Source organism: Eimeria tenella, genomic scaffold, assembly GCF_000499545.2.
Source record: "Eimeria tenella Houghton genomic scaffold, Eth_scaff16, whole genome shotgun sequence".
In the NCBI taxonomy this organism is placed as follows: domain Eukaryota; phylum Apicomplexa; class Conoidasida; order Eucoccidiorida; family Eimeriidae; genus Eimeria; species Eimeria tenella.
Window position 1 is genome coordinate 334604 of NW_013541531.1, and position 23718 is coordinate 358321.

The 23718-nt window shown below is 49.7% G+C and overlaps 6 protein-coding genes across 6 annotated transcripts; 2 read left to right on the top strand and 4 right to left on the bottom strand.

Annotated features, from left to right (window-relative positions):
* Nucleotides 1-5633: 5633 nt before the first annotated feature.
* ETH_00009560 (uncharacterized protein) lies at nucleotides 5634-6270 on the top strand (the record flags this gene model as incomplete). Its single annotated transcript, XM_013373613.1, has 2 exons — nucleotides 5634-5675; nucleotides 5794-6270. The coding sequence occupies 2 exons, from the start codon at nucleotides 5634-5636 to the stop codon at nucleotides 6268-6270; spliced, it is 519 nt and encodes a 172-aa protein (XP_013229067.1).
* Nucleotides 6271-8397: 2127 nt separating this feature from the next.
* Nucleotides 8398-11385, top strand: ETH_00009565 (GTP-binding conserved hypothetical domain-containing protein, putative; the record flags this gene model as incomplete). Its single annotated transcript, XM_013373614.1, has 6 exons — nucleotides 8398-8723; nucleotides 8869-9037; nucleotides 9320-9437; nucleotides 9615-10060; nucleotides 10191-10631; nucleotides 10753-11385. The coding sequence occupies 6 exons, from the start codon at nucleotides 8398-8400 to the stop codon at nucleotides 11383-11385; spliced, it is 2133 nt and encodes a 710-aa protein (XP_013229068.1).
* A 370-nt stretch (nucleotides 11386-11755) lies between these two features.
* On the bottom strand, nucleotides 11756-12261 carry ETH_00009570 (uncharacterized protein; the record flags this gene model as incomplete). The annotated part of the gene is made up of 2 exons (XM_013373615.1): nucleotides 11756-11914; nucleotides 12058-12261. The coding sequence occupies 2 exons, from the start codon at nucleotides 12259-12261 to the stop codon at nucleotides 11756-11758; spliced, it is 363 nt and encodes a 120-aa protein (XP_013229069.1).
* Nucleotides 12262-16373: 4112 nt separating this feature from the next.
* ETH_00009575 (uncharacterized protein) lies at nucleotides 16374-17123 on the bottom strand (the record flags this gene model as incomplete). Its single annotated transcript, XM_013373616.1, has 1 exon — nucleotides 16374-17123. One exon carries the CDS (start codon nucleotides 17121-17123, stop codon nucleotides 16374-16376), a length of 750 nt encoding a protein of 249 aa, XP_013229070.1.
* A 1237-nt stretch (nucleotides 17124-18360) lies between these two features.
* ETH_00009580 (uncharacterized protein) lies at nucleotides 18361-19739 on the bottom strand (the record flags this gene model as incomplete). The annotated part of the gene is made up of 4 exons (XM_013373617.1): nucleotides 18361-18708; nucleotides 18884-18963; nucleotides 19145-19203; nucleotides 19348-19739. 4 exons carry the CDS (start codon nucleotides 19737-19739, stop codon nucleotides 18361-18363), a joined length of 879 nt encoding a protein of 292 aa, XP_013229071.1.
* Nucleotides 19740-20963: 1224 nt separating this feature from the next.
* Nucleotides 20964-21644, bottom strand: ETH_00009585 (uncharacterized protein; the record flags this gene model as incomplete). Its single annotated transcript, XM_013373618.1, has 1 exon — nucleotides 20964-21644. One exon carries the CDS (start codon nucleotides 21642-21644, stop codon nucleotides 20964-20966), a length of 681 nt encoding a protein of 226 aa, XP_013229072.1.
* Nucleotides 21645-23718: the final 2074 nt, after the last annotated feature.

Here is a 23718-nt window from a genome sequence, read left to right on the forward strand (position 1 = left end):
TCCAGCACTCAAGTAATAGGCGGGCAACGTGCAGGCTTCACAGTGTCCTCAACAATCAGCACCAATTAGGAGTTATCGGGTGGGCAACCTACATTAGAACGCACTGTTCTAGATTCGCTTTTAGATGTGTCATGCTTCTCCAATAAAGCCATCAAGTACTGATCAAAGGTGGCTCTGCGAGAGAGGAACAGTGGCATTCCCGGCCAGTAAGATGCGCTGCACATCTACTGAGTACCGACTAAGAAACAAACTGAGACTTTGTGCCCTCGATTCATGGAAAAATGTCCGAGCTGTGCAGCAGCCTCTGAGTTCTGCGCCCAGCCAATTCATATATCAGCCGTAGCCTGGACGCTGTGACCTTTAGCGCAGCTTAGAGAAGTGTTGAATAGGAATGAACGAAGTTGCTCTGCGTGGCGTCCAAGCGGTGAATGGTAAGGCAGCTCACAGAAATGTTGGGTAGGAACTGACTACATTGCCACAGTCATTGTTTGCAAGCTTTAAAAATATGAATTCAGCATCCTAGGAGGATTTTCAAGTATGGTTCGGTCTTTTCAGCCAACTGGGTCAGCGGCACGTGAGAGACAGAAGCGCGGCCCCGATGGGACAAACTCGCGGTTGCTGACTCCCTACTACGCACAACACCTCTGCAGTTCTTTTGCGTCCTCTGTCAGAGGGCTTGCTTTGAAACAAAGCTGTCAATTGCGGTCTGCTCTTCTTGTTGGCTACCAAGTAGCCATGACGGAAGCAATACAGAGAGAAGTTCCAACTTGAAACTAGTGTCCATACCATGCACGGATGACCTTATTTATTATTTTTACTGGCAGGCTATGTACCCTCTGCGCTGACAGTTAAACGGAAGCAGATAGGCACCTGCTTGGCAAAATTGCATTTGGTGAGCTTGAGATAGAGCTGATATGCCTCAGGAGGACGCTGCAGATGGTCGGTGGGCCATGATTTGTAATTAACAGCATCGTTCACATGTAAATAAACAGCTTGATCTAGATGCGGTTGGGCGTAGGTATTGATGGAAGGCCCAAAGGCCACTGGAGCTTTCTTGGTCGCAAGAGGCCCAGCCTCAAAAGATTGAACTCAGTTCTCAGCACAAAGCAGTTTCATCCCAGGCCGCGTCTTGGCCACATGAATCCGGTAGAGGCCTGGCAGACAGAATGAAATGATATTTAGTTTTCCTCAAATTCACGGCGAATGATGGACTTCGAGGGAGCTTGAAATGCAGCATTGAAACATGATAGTTATGGGCTAGCTTTGTCGACAGTCCGACGGAAAGTAAATTTGTTTTAACAATTTGGTCTCATCCTTTTCCTTCGATTGCCTGTGTTACGGCTGTCCTTCTCTACTGTGTGCAGCCAGTCACCCAACAAGCTTTGCTCTAGCGTGGCGTCAGGCTACGTTAATATGTAGCCGTCTTCGCTGTACTTGACGACTACAACAGCATCGAATGTGAACAATTGTGCGGCTGTGCCGTTTTGAACCACAAGCGCAGATAAAAATGTTGCCTCCTCCGCTTCAAAAGAAGATGTAAGGTCGCCCATATTCTCAGTTCTGGAGGATACATTGAGGTATTATCCCCGTTCAGTTGGCTACTGAGACTGTGTGAGTTCGTGTGCGTCTCCCAAACTAGCTCCTTCATCTCCAGCTTTTACCTTTACTGTCGCGTGTGTGAGGCATCGCTCAGGGCACGCGCACAAGACAGTTGTCGCCGCTTTTGGAGTCTAACCTGACGCTTGCCTGACCATCAGGCCTAATAATTCTTCTTGGGGGATCCCGAATTGAGCCATATGCTTGTTTCGGGTCTTAGCTCGAGCTATATTCGGCGCGACATAAACAGCTGCCTCACCACCATGTCTGCAGAGGGTCCTACTGCAGGTTCATTAGTCCGCAACAAGATTAGACAGTACCACCTGCCGTTCCTATGGCTTTTCAGTTTATCATATCGGAGTCACAAGGCTTCCGTATGCCGTGTAGGCCGGCCAAATCTTAAAACAGGAAGGTAGGGAACAGGTTCCTGCAGGAAGCCAGCTCCAGCTGCAGCTGGCTGGCAGCAGAAATGAATTGCCATTCAAAAGCAAGTAACACCTCTCAAGTTATTGGCACAAGGAAGCTAAGGGCTTAGTCGCAACGTTCGTGGGGCCACTAAACAGCCACTACACAACTCCTGGCCGTTGTCACGGTGAACACACATTCTGCGGAGTCGCCACAGCTATGGTGGCTCTTGAGCCAACAGACTAATGAAACTACGAGACGCGCCAGTATCGTAGAATGCTTCACTGGCTTCGACGGCAACTTCACGTCGACGAAGCCCTCTTAATCCAGCTGCATAGCACTCCCCCAAACTCGCTAGCGGGCCTTTCTCATATGTTCCGCCTTTGTTGAACCCAAAAGCCTACACTTTTGTTAAATTGCACCTTGACTGCATCCAACGGGAGCCTTTCGATCCCACGTGATTCTGTCCAAGGTCTGCCAAGAGGAAGGTAGCAGGAGCAGTAGGACGAGCAGCACAGAGCAAGAGCAGCGCAAGAGAGACAGCGATGGGATGACAATGCCAGCGATCGGCGGCACCAACAGTAGCAGCATCAGGAGCAGCAGCGGGAGCAGCAGTAGCTACAGCAGGAAGACGAGATGCAGCGCACTGACGTGCACGGGCATCTCAGAAAGCTAGACTCAGGGAGCAATGACCTCTGCGGCACGGATTCGCTGCTGCCTATTCTCTATGCTTTCATTGCTGCCGTAGCAGCAACAGCAAGGTGCCTCAGCTGCACCGGTTTGCAGTCAAACGACCTCGGCCCTGCTGCACTTGCTTCCGCTGCTGCTGCTGCTGCTGCTGCTGCTATCTACACCCACCAGCGTAGTGGCATTATCCAAGCGCAGCAAGAGAAGCTTCTGTAGCAACAGAAGCTCCTGCGAGAGCATGAACAGGAACAAGAGGAACAGCAGCGGAAGAGTCCTCTAGATCACCTGTAGCTGCGGCAGCGCCAGGAGAAGCGCTCGGCCCCACAGCAGCAGCGGCAGCCTCTGCTGGCGCTGCTGATGTTGAGGTTTGCTGCCGCACGCAGCAACTCCATCAGCATCGACATTTTGGAAGGGATTCTCTTATATCTTCCTTCATTAGCAGCAAAAGCCGCAGAGAGTACCTAGTCCCTAGCATGGTTTTCCTTAAACACGCCTCTTACACGACTCGCCGAGTCTAGTGCTTTTCTCCTTCGGGATCGAGCGTTTCTTTGCTCCATGACCCCTCCTCGTTCATTCATAGCAAACGAATGCCCCTCTCGAATCTTGACTCTCACTGCCTACAGTTTGCTTTGTTCTTTCGTTATTGCCTTTGTTCACTCTCCCAACATCCATTATTTTGCTTAGCTCCGTGAACCACCTCTCTGTAAGGGCAAGCACTGCTCCCAGGTTGCAGACTAGGGTTTCCGCAGCCTCCTCCCACAAAAGCTGCTCTGTTGGCCCAGCTTTCGCGCTTGCCTTGCATAATTGTTTCAGAGTTGAGGCTTGACACATCGTTTCTTCCTACAGCTAGAATGTGCTGTGCTTCGCTGGCTTATTTCCAGACAGGATACATAGACCATTTTCAAGCAACTAATTCACGAGCGTCTTGCTGCCTATGTCTACGGCGTTCCTGAGATGCATGCAATGAGATACTTCGGAGCCCATGGGGCACACAACCAGCTCATGGCCAGCTCGCTGCCTCAACGCCTTAAGTTTATCCCCACATCGGTGAAACGGGTCACCTAGAAAGAGCCTCATGTCGATTGTATCCTTGTGCTTCAAGGGTTGTCAGTGCGTCAAATATACACTTTGTCAAGCGATACTTATCCAACTTTCCCCGCGGGTGCCCCACTCTCGCGGCCAGTTGTCGAACGATATATATCTGGTTCGAAGCTCTGCTTCCTCTCCAGGCGACTAGGAGTGCAGTCTTATACTCCCGTCTTCTATGGAGCTCCTGAAACTCCTTCACTTTGTTTTTGAGTTGCTCTGTCTGGAAGATTTCCAGGTTTCCCGTTTGTGCTCCCTCTACAGCCGTGGCTTCACACATGTATGACCGATAAGAACTTTTTCTGTTTGCCAGGGAAGTTTGGGTATCAACTTACGAACCATACTTGTACTGCGCAGGAGCTCCCCGCGCAGCAAGATGATCTTAGTAAATGCGCTGAGACCGCTCCGGCAAAGCGTCATCATACGTACGAAACACAATTCTCTGAATAGAAATTATTCTTTTAGGGTGTCTATCGAAACCGGTGTTTCTTGGTTTCGAGCACGATTTGTAAGAAGTCCAACTTTGATGCACTAAGTCAACCTAAATAACTATGAGGGTCTTCCACCATAAATCACGATTTATGGTGAAGAACCACGAGGGCTTTGACTTCATGATGGCATGATGTATACAAAGATGCGTGTCCCTCCCCAATTATTTTGTTTTGAGCAAGTGGCGTTTGCATCTCACGTAAACTGGCGGTGGCATTCTAGTGTGCAAAGGATACTGAAGGCGTAAAGCTCAAATTCATTTTCGTTCCCCTCTGCTCTTCTGGTGTTACAACGCACTGAAACCACTTTTCACACGTACAGGAAGACCAAAAGTAGTCATGCTCCCCAAAGCGAGTCAAGCTGTGCAGCACTCCTATGACACTCAACGGCTCGCACCAAAGAGGGGTACGACTATTGGTATCTACTCAGCAAATTATACCCACTCCTTTCAGTAATACAAACATGCATTTATTTAACAAATTTCATTAGTCTTAGGAGCATGCTGTAGCGTTGGCAGCGCTCCCCACGCATTGGTCGACCGAGACCAGTTGCTTCACGCTTTCGTTGCTTCGGCTTCTGGCGTCTGGGGAGCAGGAAGTCGAGACATTCTGAAAGAATTCCTGTTTATTCTACAAGTGTCGAACCACTGGAGGAACGGTTTCGGCGAGGGGCGAGTTGCATTTCTCCGACGACTTCTAGTTCGTGCCAATAGCATCTCGGTTCACAGGTGCAGACTGAAGCATTACTGCTGAACGCAGTATTTCAGTCAGCTGGAAGGTAACAACACACTGCTGGCAGCGTACGCCAGTCCTTGTCCCAGCATAGTATTTTCTACACCAGCTTCAAGAACCTAGTAGGCGCATCAAAGGAAACTGCATCCGGATGCATGCACGTCATGCCAGTTTACTACGCTTCCACCCTCTTGCCATTCTTCAGATGCATACAGGAACATATGCAGGCCACATGTGGGGATGTAGCGTTGCTGCTCGGAATATTTTCATGAAGAAGTTCATGGGACACTGCAGGGCCGGTGTGGTGACTGCGTTCTTCAAGGAGCTGTGCATCTGAATTACGACGAAGGCAGTGCAATACATACAACCGAAAACAAACTGGCCCTGTCCTACCGGCTGTCTTACGCTCAGCCGGCCTTCCACGGCGTCTGCTTCCCAGATGAGGAGTGACCACCGTTTGGCTATATAGGCACATTGAAAAAACCTAGGAGCGTGACCGTTGCTTAATTCTATACGGCACCAGTAATCACTCGTTCTTAGTCCACACAGTGGGTAGATCCGTGCTTCTTGAGCAGCTGTGGTAGCTCAAAGCTACTGCGCTAGCCAAGTCCTCGAAGAAGCGCTCAGTTCTCCATTGTAATGGACCCATTTACGTTTGTCAGATGGCTAGGGGTTTGTGTGGTGAGTCATAAGAGTTCCCGCAATTCCCTAAAGCATGCGGTAGTAATATCTGGACAGCTCTTTAAGCCCTATTCATTTGGCCCATAGCCCTCTGTCGGTGGTTGCTTACAATTTTCAGGAACCCTCCGTAGAAGAAGCACAGCCCGCTTGGTGGCTGGAGCTGCAGCGGGCTGAGTTTTTGCAGAGGGAAGAAGAAGAATCTGGTGATGTGGGTCAACGGAACGCACTGCCTTCTGTTCAACAAGCCAGCGTGGTGTCGGAACTCCGTAAGCGGAAGGTACATTTTGCGGCTGAGCAGACTGCTGGTGCCGATCTCTGCGTCTATGAGAACGACTCAGAGTTCGTCGTATCTTTCGCGCACCCAAACATGCATGGCGCTGGAGAGACAGGACTCCCTCCTTGGGATGCTAGGGACCTGGATGACACTGAGTACATACGGCAGATGCTTCTCCCGCCAACAGAAACGCCGCCTCCATCCCTCGTTGGTAGCTCCTCTGCCAGCAGTCTCATGGAACTGAAATGCGGCAGCCTTCCATCAGATGAGGAGAACGTTTTTCATGAACACTGTGACACTTCCACGGAGGGCCGAATTTGAGGGTTTCAGTGCGTGATACGTACAGAGAATGATACAGTAAAGGACGCGGATAACACTTCAAGCTTTTAACTTATGCGGACGGGAAGCATTATCTGTTTGTTGAAGGATATCACCCTCAACTGTGCCGACCAGTTCACATCTACTCTCACATTACCATGCCTTTGAGTGATAAAGGGGGCGTGGATCTGGCAGGAGCCATACCTGGCGTATTTTTCATTGCAGCAGCCTAATCGATCTTCTTTCACAGTGGAGGCAATTGCAAGTGCCGCCTGTGCTATGTGAATATAACCGGCAGTGGAGGAAGGTATTGAAGCTTTTCCGTTACGAGAAGCATGCCCTTCGAGCTGTCATCAAGATGCACATCCTCTTTGTACCTGTCGAAGGTGGCCAAAGTCGTGGATAGTTTTTCTTTGAATTTCTGCTGCATTGCATCGTCACGAATGTAAGGGGGAGAATAGGGGGCACATATAGGCTGTCCAGTGTTCAGGTGCGGTGCCACGTTTTGTGAAGAGTAACTGAACCGTAGACCTTGCGATTTGACGGGTAAACCCTTCCTAGTTTTGGGAGGTTTGGATTGTAAGCGCCCAGTACATCGTCGACGTGCACATAGAGATGAGTAGACCTGTGCTGAGTGAAGTGGCGCACTGCATATGTGGCGCAGGTGCTTCAAGTGGACTCCTGCGGAGATGCCTCTATTGTTGTCTTACTTTATTTTCTTCTAAGGCCAAATACACTGGTGTGCACGCTTGCATGGAATGAAAATGGGAGCATCTGAACGAAAGTTTTACTGAGTACCTTCTATCCAGTCCGGAAGGAGTCCCCACACTTCTTCACAATTAAGAAGAGCTCCCTTTGAAGTGTTGCACACGTACGAGTATTCCGTTATGTTGTTCAATGCTTTCACGTGTAATATGTCCGTCATTGAAGTCGAAATGCCAGTTCTCGCAATTTCCTCACCAGCCAGACAGGGGCTCGAGCATCGCTCCTCACTGGGCACCCTCTGGAGAAATCTACGGTGCCTATGATTTGTAAATAAAAAAAGGCTCTGGTAAACGGAGCTGTGGCTGGAAATGTTAGTAGCTTTGAAGGGCTCGGGAGGACGGACGGTTCGGCAGACTACCTGTAATGGCGGGCCTGCTCCCTGCAGTACACGACTTATTTGTTGGAATACACGCAGTTACGTGTTCCTAGTATAATTGGTTACACCGCTTTTGGTTGACGTAAGTCACATCCGTGAAAACAGACGCACTCACAATTGGTAGGTGAGTCGTCCCACGCAGTGCAGCTTCTCCACTTAGTCACGATGGGGAAAACTGCATGGCGACTCTGTAGGCAGCGAAGCACAACAAAACACAAATTGCGAATCGTACACTCGGAAGGGTGTCTTGCACTAGCGGCGCATCGCATCTCCTACAGTGGGCAGAACGCGGAGTTTCTTCGCCTATGAGGAGGTTGCGCACCGCAGTCTAAGTCTCCTACACATCAATGACAGCAACATATTAAGGGAGCAAACACAGAATCTTGCAGTTATGAGAGGCTCAAATCTCAGCTGCAGCCCCTCAATTCAATAAAGCCTAGGTTGCTGTACTGTTCTTCAGACACAAAGTGGACCTCAACAGAACAGGCCAGTAGTACATCCTGGAATCTGTCTAAGACTGGACTTGCCTTACTTATTACAATTGATTAATTTTTCTGTTTCACTTTCCCGTACCTTCCAAAGAGGAACGGACATTTCATGATGAGGCCCTGTTGCCACGGTTCGCGTTATAACGATCCCTCCCTGCAGTGCAAGATCTTTCTTTTAGGCGTCGCAGTCTCATTTGCTGCATCGCCTGCTTGTAATTTTTGGTCCTCTGGAATATCTTCACGCTGCACGGGCCCTCCTTGACATAACGTGGGCGAAGGCCTCGCCCCCTTTTCCGGTCTTGGCAAACGGGCTTGTCCGTAGCATGGGGCTACTCGGGAAGTCTCAATTCCTTGCCTTCCTTGTTCACAGTTTGCAGGCCCCATCAATTCGCACAGGCCCTACCCAGGATCTGTGGACCCCAGCACGCCTTGACTGCTTTCTAGAGAACTGCCACAGGGCCCCCAGTGAATTGCTGGCACGCGGGGGAGGCTTACACCATCATGATCCTGCTATGGAAGCAAAAAATGGAGTATTATGCTTTGCCTCTACCTCCTCACGAACGCAGCCTGCAGAGGAGCTCCACAAGCGAGGACCCTCACCACTCATCCGCGTGGCAACTGCTGCTGAATTTTCGACAGAGCGGCTCCTTCGTATCCGGAGGAGAAATATTCGCTTCCTTTGTGCTAGCCGAAGAAATAGAAAACGCGGGTTGTTACCTCCAGCAAAAGCAGCTGCAGCGGAAGCAGCGGAGAAGTGGAACGCGGGAGAGGAAGCATTTCTGCGCCGTTCACTGGAGCTCAAAGACCCGCTTGTCAATGAAGCGCCAGTACGACGATGGAGAACACAGTGGTGCGTTCGTGTTACCTATTACTCCTGCATATATCTGTTAGCTTTTTTCCCTTCTGCATTGAAGAAGCGCCCCTACATCTTCTTCTCTTTCTCTCTGGGCACTACTTGTCTTCCCATCTCAGGTTCCCCTCCTTTGCAAGGGCGTCACTTGTCCCACTAATGCAGGCCGCCAGTCGGTGCGACGCCATAGTTGAAGTTCGAGACGCTCGCCTGCCTTTACTCTCCAGATGCAACTTGCGTGTATTGCACCTGCCAAAGCCCAAGGTTGTTGTCCTAACACACGCAGACCAGGTGGGGCATATTTGTTTCCTATTTTCCCTCTCTTTTCAAGCCCACCCTTAATCTTTATGGTGATGAAGATTTGCGATGAGTCGTGGTTCATCAAGAAAGAATGCGAAAAGTGAAGTGGCATCAAGCGTGTGCGGTTGCGAAAAAAAGCAGTGAGCGCACTACGGCAAGGAATTACAAAATTAACAGCGTCCAAGTTCTTGCTAGTGCGCTGTTGGACATTGATTCCGGGCAGCCGGAAGTCGTCTATTGCTCAATTTGCTGCTTGCTTTTTCTTTTGCACAGGCGAGCCCAACCGCAACACGCCGCTGGCAGCGGCACTTTAGACGCGAAAGTCGGGAAGCAGCGGCTTTGGAACTTCACAGTGAGCTCACAAGAGCTCGGACAAAATTAAAGCATCCCGGTAAGCGTGTGACTACTGTTGCGAATTACTACGCTTTTCGATTGCACTGATGCATCTAGCACGGATTCATATTCATTAGCGTGCGGCTCAAAACCACGGAATGTCATTAGCTAACAAAGACTCCCATCACTTTGGCCTTGGATGCTGGGCGTTTCTTTGCATTTTTATGCGCCACAGCACTATTCCGTTTGGTATCCGAGGCTTGCCCGTTGGCCCCACGACTGCCCTATTTATTTGTTGACGCGCGGCAGCCCGCGGCCGTCGTGCGGCTGCAGCGGCTTTTGCGTAGTCTAGTGAGGCGGCACTGTCGGTACAAGAGAGAACTGGAAGCATTCCGCTCACTATGTAAACAGGCCTTCGTGGCTGCAGCAGCAGCAGGGATAGACTCATCCACTGAGACTGCCAAAGCGGCGCAAGTGGCTGCGTCCCTAAAAAATACAGCAGATGAAGCAGGACGCTGTGGGAAAACGCTCTCTACACGAACTATTCTCCAGCAGAAGAAGCCCTTACGCATTCTCATCGTTGGGCTTCCCAACGTAGGGAAAAGCAAGATCGCAAACAGTCTAGTGGGGAGAAAGGTGGCGCGTAGCTACCGTTGGCCAGGCACGACGCAGTCCATCAATGTAAGGCGCTCGAGTGCTTCGTTGTTTCTTTGAACGCTAAAGCCAATTACATTGCACTTCGATTTGCGAGACGCGATAGGCTACGGAGTAAGAGAGCAAGACGGGCTGGCTTCTTGTCGGCGGTCCGCAGGTTCATAGGCAGCCGGTCACACTGGCGCGGCAAGGCGACATGTCTCGGCTTTTCGACGTCGTGGACACTCCCGGGTTTATTCCTGTCTACCCTGGTAAGAACAGCAAGAAGAAGCGGCTAACTTTATCACAGCAGGGGCAACTGCAGCGACGCCTTGGCACAGCTTCGCGGCAGCGACAGCTCGATTTGGGCATTTTCTTTGATTTCAATCATCCACCTCCTTCTCCTGATGAACTTGCCTTACTCGGGGCTTTTCACTTGATGCCACACAGTTGCCTTTTTACTATAGAAGAAGCAGCAGTAGCCCTTGGGGACGCGTTCTTTCGCATGAAAGATTTAGTGCCGGGAGCTACTGACTTTGACAGGGTAATGACTCGCTACAAAATTGATCCGCTGTCCGTAAAGCATGAGATGAACATGGGGGTACAACTTCTGCTGATGGTGAGTAGCGGGGGTAGGAAGCAAGGAAGGTAGATGAGTAGAAAGCCCGCATGCTTCGTTTTGGCCCCATAAATGTTCTGGCCACAAGCTTCTTCCACTTGCTTTGCTGTTGCCTCTTCAGCTAGCGGAACAAAGACACCACTCCAACGAGGGCGCTGCGGCGCAGCGGCTCCTCAGTGATTTCACTCAAGGTTACTTAGGAAGGCACACCTTTGAGCTACCTCCAGTGCGGCATCCACCCCCGCGCGCTACATCGACTGAAATGACCACGAGGGACGTGCGAGAAACAGGAGAGGATACACGAATTGATAAACCGGACTGCGTTGAGGAACACTTAGTTCAGCCGGCCTTCGATGGAGTGCGTGGGACTTCATTGCCGAGCACGGAACGCAGGAGCAGCCGCCAAGTCCAAACAGATGAGCAAACGGTCACAGTGGGGCTGGCAGCATCGAGGAAGCGATGGACAATGCGGCGTCACGGGGACAGAATTTCCTTCGTGCTGGAGCCGCAAAATTTTCGGCAGTCTGCGGCCCACGATGGGGAGCGTACAGAAGTGCTTCAGAGTGAGGAGCCTCAAGCGACTTGCCGACCTCGCCTAAGCTGCAGTAGTAAAAGAGGAACAGAAGGCGTCCCGGGAGCAGCACAAAGCCAAGCAGAAAAGGAAGAACGGAAGTGCAGTGCTTCCTCCACCTATGGAAGAGGAATACAGCAACAGTCGCGACCGTTGGCACCAGGATGGCTTGAAGGGTGGTAGAACTTCAGTTTCTTGAAAGCTCTATTCTGGTTTCAAAGACTGAGCCAGATTCTGCGCTTAGTACAGCAGCATACATCTGCTTCGATGTAGAGTCTAACCAGATACGGCAGCACGGACTGTTCCGAACCTCACAACGTGCAAATAGCCAGAAGTAATGCAGTCTGAAAATCTATATGCCCAATTTCCTGTCAGCATAGAACATAAAAACTCAAGCGTTGGGAAGCCAGCGTACACCAAGGCACGGATGATTGCATTCACGGTGTTACGCATTTATGCACATAGTGTTTCAAGCAGTCTAACCCCCGCAGACGCTTACAACCACTATAACGACTTTCATGCATGTTCTGCATATTTGATTCTTGCATAGGGTTTAGTCTATTGTGATGCGAGTGCCGTCCGTCGCGGCTTCCCTGTACGCTGTCCTCAGTGTTTCCCGCACACTGCGTACAGCTGCTACGAGCTGTTTTAATTCCGCTGCAGCAGCTTCATTTTCTTCCTCCAAGTACCTTATCTGGCTCTCAATTTCGTCCTGTGACAGCGAAGAACAGAAGGGTATGTTTGCAGAAGCCGCTGCAACGTTCCTGCACGCTTTCACGGTCAGGAGAGACCTGCCACTCCACAGGTATACATGAATTAAAGGCCTAGACTCTCGCAAGGTCTGCTTTCCCTTACTTGTGACTGAATGACTTCTGGGAGTTTTTCTATTTCTTCTTCTATGGTGTGCACGAGAGTGCCGACACCCTTCGAGCAGCTCAAAATGAACTCATTAAGCTGTTCCTCGGTCATTGCGGTTCTAATAACGACATTGGAGGTTGCAGACATCTCCGAAGATTCGCTGACATCCACCGCGCCACTGACTGACCGTGGCGGTGCCATTTCCGACAAATGTACCACCACGTCCTGGTTGCACACGCAAGCCACAACACAAAGAGATTTAGTGTGGGGATAATACAGACAGCTTTCCACGTAACTCAGTCAGAAGAGACTACCCTTGAAACCTGGTGGGGATAGGCTTGCCGTAAAGTGTTTGAGCAAGTTCCCCAAGAGGATTTGAAGTTTCGTTACAGGATCCCGAGCAGGAGGTGCCTGCAGTGAGGAGCTCCCAATGGGTGGCTGCATCTGCCCCCAATGGTCAAGCAACAAAGGAGGTGCCTACAGTCCCATGCAGCTGAACGTCTAAAGGACCTTAGCACGTGCTTTAGAATGTGGTGAAGAACCCTTTCTCGTCAGTAGTTCGCCATGTCCACGATACTTTCACAAAGGACCAATGAGCACGAAATGTTTAATGCGGTCTGTTGTGAATGTCCTCCTTACTGGGCTTCACCGTGTTCATCAGCAGACCTCTCTTTTTAATGCCTTTGGGTTGCGCCACTGTGGTGATATGTTGGCACGTAGCTCCCTCTTAGGCCTGCCCAGTGCTCGCCTGCCAGATTTCCCTTCCAACACTGTTTTCTTATACCACAGTAGAAAAATCCAGCGGTACTTTCCGTGCTCAACAATTCTGGTCGTCGCTTGCCCACGCGAGGGGCTGCCAATGTGCTGCATGCTTCCGCAGTCACATGTCCCACACGAATAGAGAAAAAGGAAATACGATCAAGATTCAAAACTTTCCCATTTCCAACACCTTAGTAACCTTAGTAACACTTTTGCCGTGGCAAAATTTCAGTTAGAGGGAAATGCATGGGTTGACATCGTTGGAGTGGGGTACTTGAGCGTGCTTATCCATTGGGCACTGCTTATCCCCAAGAAATTTTCCATCTGCTCCAGGCGCCTGGGAATTATTAATCTTCACTTTGGGTGGTCATGCTTCATCCCGTCAGGGCTGAAGTGGCTAGCAGACTACGCTACAAAACGTTAAGGAAAGCTACTTGTGGACAAGTTACCCTTGAGGGTACGCCTGCGTCGAACAACAAGTTTATTCACTATGAGGATGACATGGAACTCTGTTTTACATAAATTTGGTTGCTGGTCCGCGAGCCGGGTCTCCTCGGGCCACTTGGGGCGAAGCAGCCACGATTGCGTTGGGAGTTCGATTCGTGGTCTTCACAGCATCTCCCAGACCTTGGCAACCACAGCTGCGGCAAGCATTAACTGCGTTACTTGCTCGGAAACTACGCCATCTTCTTGGCTTAATAATAATGAACTACAGCGGCTCAAAGGGCTCCACAGCGCTGGAGGCGATCGTTTCTTGGGAAACAAAAGCATCTGCAGTAGCGGGGAACCCAGGACAAACAATGCTTCTTTGGACGGCAGTGCCTCGGGTATTAGTGTGGATCCCACCGCTGGAGGTCGTCAGTTCATCTGGCAGACTGTCCGTTTCTAGCTGAGATGCGGGTGGAACTGTTGGGTGATCGTTTCGAGAACTGGAATATTGTTCGGCTAGTAACCTTCAGGATGATATGGTAATTATGTAGGTAGTGGCCTTCAAATGCCTCTGACATCGACATGCAGAACATGTGTTCCTTCCGCTGCTGCAGACCAGAGATCGCTTCATCGATTTTTGTTTGTCCCCAGAGGAGGAAATGCGCCTAAAAGTTCTTCATGAGCGGGTGGGATATGCCACGCCACGTTATCTATCTTCACTGCTTCGTGGTGTAACAGCGCCTTTTTGTCAGACCCTTCACAACGTTAATTACTTGTGTTCAGATAGTTTCATCTTCTCGGAGCACGATGACAGCAGAGGAAGTGGCTGAATGTATGCTAACTCAAAGGGAAGGAAAAGAACAAAATGTCTCTTCACTTCAGCGATTGCGTCAGTTGGGAAGGTTAGATCGTGTTTCGCTCGAGATTCTGCTCTTCTCGCGTGTCTGCCACCTGTTGTATGTTTTGCAGCTAGCTCTTCCTAAAATAACACGATCTCTGTGGCTCTGAGTGGGGTCTGCAGCTACATTTTTTCTCCTAGGGGCCTTGAAGAGGATGGTAGGCGGCTGTTCCGCACAATCATTCCATGCTATGAAGACACAAACTCGACTGCAAAGCGTAGGCCTACCAGTCAACACTTCAGTTTGAATCTCTTTCCCTCACGCACGTGTGATTGAGTCAATCGTTAGCTCCGCATTCGCCGCTGACGATTGAAATGACGCTGTTGAACTGTTTGCTGCAGATTTCCAGATAAGGGGGGAGGATTTCAACGGTCGCATATATTTCTTGCTATTGCATCTATGGTCTCTTCACTGTGCTCTTCAGAAATCAGTAAGTCGTTTTCTACCTTCCTGCAGTAGCTGTTTTACATATACCTGTAATATCTTACATCCTGACAGTCACACACGGAGATGCGTGGGTACCGCAAAGTCGCGATTAAACATTAATAAGCCTTTGCGGATGATGGGAGCCATGCCTATGTACAGGGTCTGGAGACGTTGAAGATAAAATTATGGGATGCCCTTTGGGACTTCTTGACGAATCTCTTAATTCAAGAAGGGGCAAGCCATGAACACGATGCGCGTCGTGACCCAGCTATGAGATATGAAAGCAGGGATAAGCCATATCCATTTACGCTGTCGTGGTTGTGCAACATGCGTTGTTCACGAGACCGGCTCACCTTGTCCCTGCTTTCAGTGCCTGCAGTATTCGTTCACGCGTGTACGTGCGTTCATTTTATTGTGCACTCACTTCGCGTCAGTATGCCTCTTTTCAGTGGGCGCGACTTGTGCATCCGTCATTCTGTTTTTCAGGTGGGCGAGTTCAGAGTTCCAGCTATACTTCGCGAGCAGCAGTTCACCTCTCTGGGTTTCTGTGTCTCCTTGGATGAAGCGTTTGAAGATGAGAAGGGTTTTCCTGCAGGGCAACTGGCGCATCGTCTTTGGGTGTATGTGAAGCTGGAATATTGTGCCATAAAAGCTTGCCCAGTTGAATTTCTGATTCTTGAAGCTTGAGGGGCGAGGAATTCGGTGTTTGCTGTTTATCGTCTCGTTTAGGACGGTTTTTGAGGCTGCGGAATCGAAGCGGGATTCTTCCGAACTAATCGAGCTGACTACCTACGCGTTGAGGGCAGTAAGCGACTCATTTCGTTGCATTTTTCTTTTGAAGATGCGTTCTGTGGAAATGATGCACTTGCAAGACAGCTAAGGTGGCGACGGACACCAAATGAATTGGAGGACATAACTTAAGTTTACGAATCAAAAACGCAGATGCCGCATATTTCAGCGATTTTGAGTGTCCTTTGAGTTGTGCTTTTGCAGCGAAGCTTTGCTTTGCAGCTCTCGCGAGATGCTCTGATACAGGGGACATTCCGGTGGCCGACATGGCCCCCTGTAGAGGCTTGTTGACAAGAGCTAAATCTACAAGCAGTTTGAAGACCATATACTGTGGGTGCGGTGAATCCAGGGTGGCTCTAAAGCCCGTACACTTTTGTATGGAGGATCTTCGTTGGAAACTGTCAGAGCTCTGTTTTTGCCTCCGGCACTGACAAGCTTGACTGACAAGCTCGCAGTCATTGCAAAACTGCGCCACTAAAAGCGTGGATGCATTTTGTCTTGGGAGCCTGAAGCCATTCAGTGATTTAGCGAATGGACACAAATGTTTTCCTTATGGGGAAAAATCGTCACAAGACACTGTATGGTGGTTAGCGATTTTAAGTGTTTCACGTTGGGTGGTATCCGTAGTTTCAGCATATCGAGCCAAATGCATGCTTCGCCCAGCAAGACTGTATCCAATGAGATGCAAGTGCACCTGATACACTGCCAGGCTACGCTATTTTTAAGGCCCAGAACGGCTACGTAGATGATTCTGCCAAAGATGCTCCCCTCTACTAAAAGTAGCAGCAAAGGAGAAGCTGCAGACATATTTCCTGAATGTAAAACCAAATATTTGGGGACTCTGTCCTCTTCTGACGCGGTGTTGTTGAACGGACGAAGGTCGAGCTGGAAGCCAGGCACTTCTTCATCCATTTGCCTTCCCGTTTTCAGTTCTTGTGTCTTCGAAACAATCATTTTAAGCGGTACCCTTTGTGTGCCGCCATCAGGATGTTGGCATACCTTCTGTGGGCTTCAAGGGTTGATGTAGCTTGAGGAACGCGATGCTCCCTGCGCCAGAGGATCCCAGTGCCGGGGCGTTGGCGATGCTGACGGTAGAGCAGGAAGCTGGGCTTGAAGGGCCTGTTCCTCTATTTCTTCCGCAGTTTTAAACTCAAATGTCGTCCCACCAGCTTGCAGTACGCGGTAGAAACTCCACAAAACCCTGAGGTTAGCGTGAGAAAGGACCAGAAGGAGCCCTAGCAATGCAATTCGAGCGCATAGAACGACGCTTAGTGGCAAATCTATGATTAAGAAGCTGGCGCCTGGGAACCGTCTTGATCTATCATGTTGTCTCCATCCAGCTGTAGCGACTGTGTAGGTTGTCTTGTCTGGAGCGTTTTGCTGGACTTTCCAGTACAAGTAGATGGTGAGACCCAGTTGCATTACCCATATTATGTTTAGCGAAATCTGGGTGTAAACGGCCACGAATGCAGGGAAGGCATTCCGTTTCCCGATTGCAGAGAGCAATAGGCTTGCTGTTATAATACCCACAACCCCACCTGCGGTGAATGCGGCGCCTGAAACATTGCGATCGAAGAGAACGTAGGTTGAGATAGCCAGGAGGAAAACAGCCCAGATTGTGACAGTTGTTCCAAGAGAGCAGCAGCAGCACTGTCTATATGTAGTGGAGACTCTGCCTTTTCTTTGGAGCAACGGCTGAGTCTCCTTGCCAGTGGCCTCGCTTTCCGTTGAACCATGAGGCGCGGCCTCCTGATAGGCCATCGTGCCCGCCTTGTCTGTGCTACACGACTCCACAGACCGTAAAATGACTTCAATTACTGAAAAGAGGCAATATCACAAGGTTTGTGTGGTCGTTTCCTCTGGACTCTTCAGTGGCCGGTGGCGAGTTGGCGAGCTACGCTGGCGACGGCGTGAGGTTCCAGTGGGAGAAAGACAAGAAGCAAGGGATGTGGAATATGGCGCTAAGTATAAATAAAAATGTATCTCAATATCCGAAATAGAGATGCTTGACCACGTGGAATTGTCCCGCGAAAACGCAATAGTTAACCCAACCACGTGAGAGCCTCTTGAGTTGAGGCGGGCGGAGTCACTCAAACGTGACCAATGCTGTCACAACCTCATCTGAAATTCACCCTTGTAACTCACAATCTACATCGAATTGTAATATTCACTGTGGGCTTGGCGCTCTGGGCTGATCATTTTTTGGTCTAGCAGAGATCTGCGTACTAACCATGAAGGGCGACCTCGCTGCACACGAACTGCAAAGCGGCAACCAGCTTAGATGGACCCAACTCCTTCCATAAGCGCTTTTCCAATGAGCACAAAAAGTTTCATGGTTAGTAGTTGAGGTTCTCTGAGTGTGCCACATAGAAGGCAGCTTCAAGACATCGAGGACATCGAAGGGCCAGCGGTCATGACGGCCCCACAGCGGTCCTCTTTCTTCACGACGAAAAATAAACAAACACAGCCCTTGGTTAGCCGTTGCAACTCTTTTAAACAGTGCAGAAGTATAGCTATTTTACTTTTAGAATGTAGGGTAGGTGGGTCACCACACGTGGCGGGCTCTGCTACAACCCAGGAATGTGAGCCAAAATGTGCAGTTGCTTTCAGCAGGCCACTCAAGCAAGAATGCTCATCCTTGGAAAATATAAAGGTTGTTCTCTAGGAGCAAAGAACAGTGAAAAGGTCTTCTGCAATCTAGCGCGCTTTCAGTTAGGGCAGGCAGCGAAGTGCCTCGAGGCCTTCTCAGGAGAGAGTCCAAAAAAGATAAAAAAGCGGCAATAGCCTTTATACCCTGTGAAAGGTAAGGGCAAGCATGCCTTCGGTGTATCAAAGGATTTCACAAGTCACGCTTGAGTATTCAAGAACGCACTACAAGCAGTACAGTGCGTAGTTTCAGCGAACACCAACGTGACCGCTGGGTCTTTTCAATTTAGCGACACAGGGAGCACATGCTCGCTCAAACTTTTCAGCTTTATCTTTGTTAAGAAGTCTAAAACTACTTGCGTCGACAAAAACACATGCAACAGCAGAAGACAAGGGCACATACCAACGCTACACCAATAAAGATAAGGGAAAGTGCCCAATGAGGCATTCCGCTCCTTTGCCGGCCGTATGCTGCAGCTGCAAAGGTCTCCGGTACTACATATGCCTCTTCTGCAAGGCGACCGGAGGCAGGGGCTGCCAAAGCAGGCGTCAGAGTAGGCTGCTGCTGAAACAGCATTTGCTGCCTTTGCAGCTGCTGTATTTGTTCTTGCTGCTGTGCTTCTGCATCGAATGTAGTTTCCTGCTTCACCGCGCTGCTGATGTCATAATGCGTTGGCTTTTTTATCGCCTTGCACAGGACCTGAAAACGAGCACCGAAAAACGTGCAAGGCCGGTGCGCGTGAAGCAAGCACTAAAAAGAGCCGAACACCAGTGTAGCTGAGCATTTTCGATGCGTTGCCGGAAAGACTGCGAAATGAGCTCCCAAGTTGATACAAAACCTTTTAGATAATTCTCCACCAAATTTGAGTATTTACCTGAACTGCAGATTTTTTTGCAAGGGTTTTGCACGGCTTTGTTCTTGTTGCGACGGGAACTAGTCGCCACTCCGGCAGTGCTGCACCAAAATAAAACTCACTAAAGTTAACAAATGACCGCAACTCAAGAGTGATATCAAGAGCGAACCTCCGCAAAGGTTAGAAACAGGAGAATAAGGAAGCTCCGCCTGTCTAAAAAGTTCGAAGAAAATTTAATTAAAAGGATGATGGTTTGCGTCGCAGATGTTGCTGAAAGCTTACCGTCCTCAGCAAGAAACATCGCCCCTTCACAAACACGACCACATCGACTCCAGCATGCCCTGGGATAGCAGTTAGCAGCAGTAAAATACGAGGTGTCAAGCTCTTTTGGGATGTACTTTTTCCTAAATTCCCGCGAATTAGTACTAAACTATCAAGCAGTGCTGCATCTGGAGCACGTAGGCTTCTGCTCAACATGGGCTCACGCTTCCTCGCCTCCTTCTTCTGGGTGAAGCCCTCTGAATCCAACGTCTGAGCAGAAAGCAAATTCGGCGTGTCTTTCTTCTTCTTGCCAAGCACTCCTATGCTGCTCTGAAGTGGTCGGTGCTTCTTCCTGCTCCTCCTGCTTCCCTCCAAATAGTTTCTTAAAGATTTCCACGAATCCGAGTCCGCTGGCGAGTGCCTGGCTAGCAGTGGCCTCTTGGATTCCATTGGTGGTTTCATATACATCCGGAGCAAGCGCATGCTTGAGTTCAGCTCTATGCAGCTTGCGTAACGTTCTGTCCGCATGGAGCGCCATGGGTGCTACGGCGACGAAGAGGAGGATGGGAAACAGCCGTGAGGTCTGTAGGGCAAACGTCCTTCTGTGCACACCCATTTTCTCTATACGTTAGGGCTGTTTAGAATGGAGAGTTTCAGCAGGGAAAGCCGTAACGCAGAACGAAGTCTCTATCCCATCTGTAGAGACTGCGACTCAGGACCCCTTGCTCCATCGCCACGGGGACTTCTAGCCCCCTGGCCTCTTGAATATTTGCAGTGAATATTTCTGCCTTGGTTGTAGACTGCTTGTCTTTGGTGGAAGGCACCGGTCAGCGAGCCACGCAAACGAGGACAAGGACCACCTCAAGAAGCTAGGTTGTCGAGCTGGCGGAAAAGCTAGTCACATTACACTTAAAAACTCAGAATCCTCAATCATGAATTAAAAATAAAAGAAAAATTAAGATAGTCCGACACACTAAGGTAGTTCCATGGAATTCGAGCCCAGGGGACTGGTGACATCCCTCCAAGATCTCCGGTAGCGCTCTCTGCTGGAGCCAGCCACTGTACAGCCCCTCAAGCCATTGACCTTCATTTTGCCCCCAAAGCCACTGAAATGCGATTCAATGTGTGGCTTTTTTTTATGAAAAGTCCTAGGTCTAGGACCAAGGACAAGCTATGGAGACCATAGACCACATTGTCTATGTGCCCATCCATGTTGGCGGTGGGGGCTGGCGGGAGTACAACGGCGTTTACTAGTGCCTACATGTTCTACTCAGCAAGACACATAATAATTTAAATGAAGTTCACGTGCTCAAGCAGGCACAAAGTAGCCTAAAGAAAATACACACGGTGAGCTTCCGCAGGCCCGGTACTTCCCGAGAGCTCAGGCTTGAGGCGTGTCCAGCTCTCCGCGTGAAGCAACACGCCAGAAGCAAGTTAAAACCATATATTCCGACATTTAAGCGCCGCCGGCAGCCCAGCAACACTCAGCCAACTAAGGCCGCCCTGGGAACAACCCATCCTCCCTAGCAAAGCGAGGCTCAAAGTCGAATCTTGTTGCTAGCTCCAAGTGAGATCTCAATGGTACAGATTCATACCGTTGTGGAATCGTGCTACCTCGAATGTCTTAAGAGTCGGGCCAACGTGCTTAGTGCTTCGAGAGGAACTTGCAAGTTCACGCATGTCGAAACAGAGAAAAGGACGAGAAATGCACCGTACGGAACACGAGAAGAAAATGTAGCTTCCTTTTCCTGTCGGCAAACATTTTGAGGATGTCCATACCACGCCCCACTACAAATCCGTCCATCTTAACCTATATGGGGAGTGTGTGATTAGGCGCTGCCTACTGAATAAGGCGGACTAGCGCGTCATCAAATACGCGACTATACAGGCCGCCATACATCCTTACTCCGAGCAATAGCATTTTCTCGATGTAGGGTTGCTGCATTGTTTGCGCCTTTTGACGAAACGACTCGTCTTCCCATACCCGCAACTCCACATAATCGAGTGTGTGCCTATCTTTATCGGCGTTTCCACCGTCTCTAGATGCTTCAAGACCCGCACCAATACCCTTTCGGCCACCACTACGGCGCTCAAAGTCTACATCAACCAAGTCCGCCGCTCCTGCCTGCGCAACTTCCTCATCAGACGCCAACTTGCGAAACATCTGCGTGTAAGTGTATCCCGGCTGCCGCTGTAGCAGCCGTGCTGCTTCTTCCCAGAGCTTTTCAAATCTTCGTCTTGTTTGAAAGGACGACTGAGCGTCACTTTGCCCCCGCGTTGCCGGCTCTATTCGTTGCTCTGAGGGTGGATTCGGAACCTTGTAAAACATTAAATGGACGGTGGCACAGTCTGCATTCCTTGCCTCCCTTTCATGTCTCTTGTACTTCCCCCAAACAGCCCCACCAAAAATGCCGACGAAGAAGAAGCCCAGGTTCCTATGATAGAGGCTGGTCGACCTGTAGGAATCGATGCAAGAGCGAAGCCACTGCTGCAGCAGGTAGGGGAAGTCCCCGCGTCCCATTTTTCATATGTTCCTAGAACCTCATGAGGTGTGCGTACGCGGCGAGCCGTTGAGTAAAACTGAGAAAGGGGCTAAGGGAGCGTGCGCGGAAGGCAAGCCGACCTGGTTAAGCCCCCAATGCCCCACGGCGTTGTTGAGGCGTGTAATTTGCGGACAGCCTTTGTTCCTGAGGCTCAGGAAAGAGAACTTAGCTGCGGGTGAGAACAAAAAGCGCACTGCTAGGTAACCACAGAACAGAAGCCATCCACGCAAAGGGACGCAGTTTCACTGGACGAATGGGTAGCCTCTCTGAGTTTTACATTACACAGACTCCTTTTTCTCAAACGAATGCATTCAATGAAGCTTGCTACTCCCTTTGTTAAGTTGGTCTACTCATGATCATGAGGAATTCGCATGCAGTATGCCCGCCAGAGCAACCCGAGTCCTTGCTCTTCTTTTGCGTAACCTTGTGGAAAATGTGATACAAGCGTAATTTTATACAACTTCAAATGGTTTGACAAAGGATGCTGTGGCTGACTGCAGTAGGCCCGCCCGATCTCACGGCGTTGGACGCAACGCGCCCCTGGTACATACTGAACAATGACTGTAGCTCCAGTGCAGCAACTCTTGCTCGTAGAACCCCTCTAATGCCATATAAAATTACTGAATATTCTCTCTTTAGCATGATTTGAGCTCAGCTGTTATGCTGTAACAACCAGCAGCACAGCCCAAATTACGGCGTTCCGCAGTTCGCCCTCATACATGAACACAGTTTATGTGATTATGAATACGGTTCTTAAAATATTATGCTGCACGGAGCAATGAAAATGCCTTTTCCAGCATTGAATATTATTATCGCGTCCTCATCGAGGTAATCTAGAGGATGAGAGCCGGCCTGCTGCTGGTTTCGTGTTCAACAGGACCACCGGAGTAAAACTCACAGAATATGTCTCGAACCTACCTAAATGGTATCATACCAAGAAACGCATGCCATTTATTCGTTTGAGTATAGCGAGGGCTAGATCAAAATGAAAAGAAAAGGACAATGATGACAAATAGTGTGTCACGCGATGATCCCTGAAGGAGGTCGAAATGCGTTATGTAAGCAGGCGGCGCATCAGAAAAATCTTCACATTTGAAAGCGCATACGAACTAGACCCCGAAAGTGCAAAGAAAGTAGGTGGAGGGTGCTCAATGACGTCTGCTGGGAGGAGCGAGCTCCGCTGACTTCTAAACTTTTCCTCCAACGCACACAGCGCACAGCATACTGCACGTTCGGAAGTGCAGATATTCTTTAAAAAAGTGCCCATGTAATTAATTGATCTCCTGTTGCCTCTCTTTACAGCATGTGTCAAACCTCTCGTCCATACTGCCCTAGTATACGGGACAGGGCTCCTCAAGATACAATCCTTTTAGAGAGCATACGTTTCTTGTAAGCCTTGTTTCTATTCATTTTTCTTTTCGGGTCCTTGTGATTCGCTCTTTAACCATGACGTAGGTTCCACCGTTGCGCTCATGGCACTAGTTTGCGCACAGGGGACGGCACTGCTTCTTGCGCGTATTTTGATGAGATATCGTGTGATTAGCTCTCATTCTCGGTATTAACCTACTTTGAGCAATTTTAACTGCCTTTTAATGCTATGCTTGTGGCTTCTGTTCCTTTTTCTCATTTACTTCTCGGGGAGGATCCGTGAGGACCTTAACCTTTCGTAGGACCAGAAGGCAGATTCGGGCTCTTCCTGTCATGGTAAAGTGTTGAGCACACTTTCAATTCGGGCGATACTTTCTCTGTTGTGGAGATTCACTGTATTCCACGCCTGCAACAGGTCACCAGGACCCTTGACCTTTCCCGCCATACCCAACTGCGATATGTTTGCCAGGCTGTGACATGAGCGCTAAAGCCATAAGGACTTTTTTTATTGCTGAAGGTATCGAAACATCTACATATGTGCTGCTGGGGTCTTTGTCGAGGTTACGTTGGGATCACCACAGCAGCTACTCCATGACAAGGACAGTCTACGGAAAATAAGAAACGTGATACGCTGGATCTGGGATTTTCCCCACTTTTGCGTAGCCTGTTTGTATCTTTTGGGTG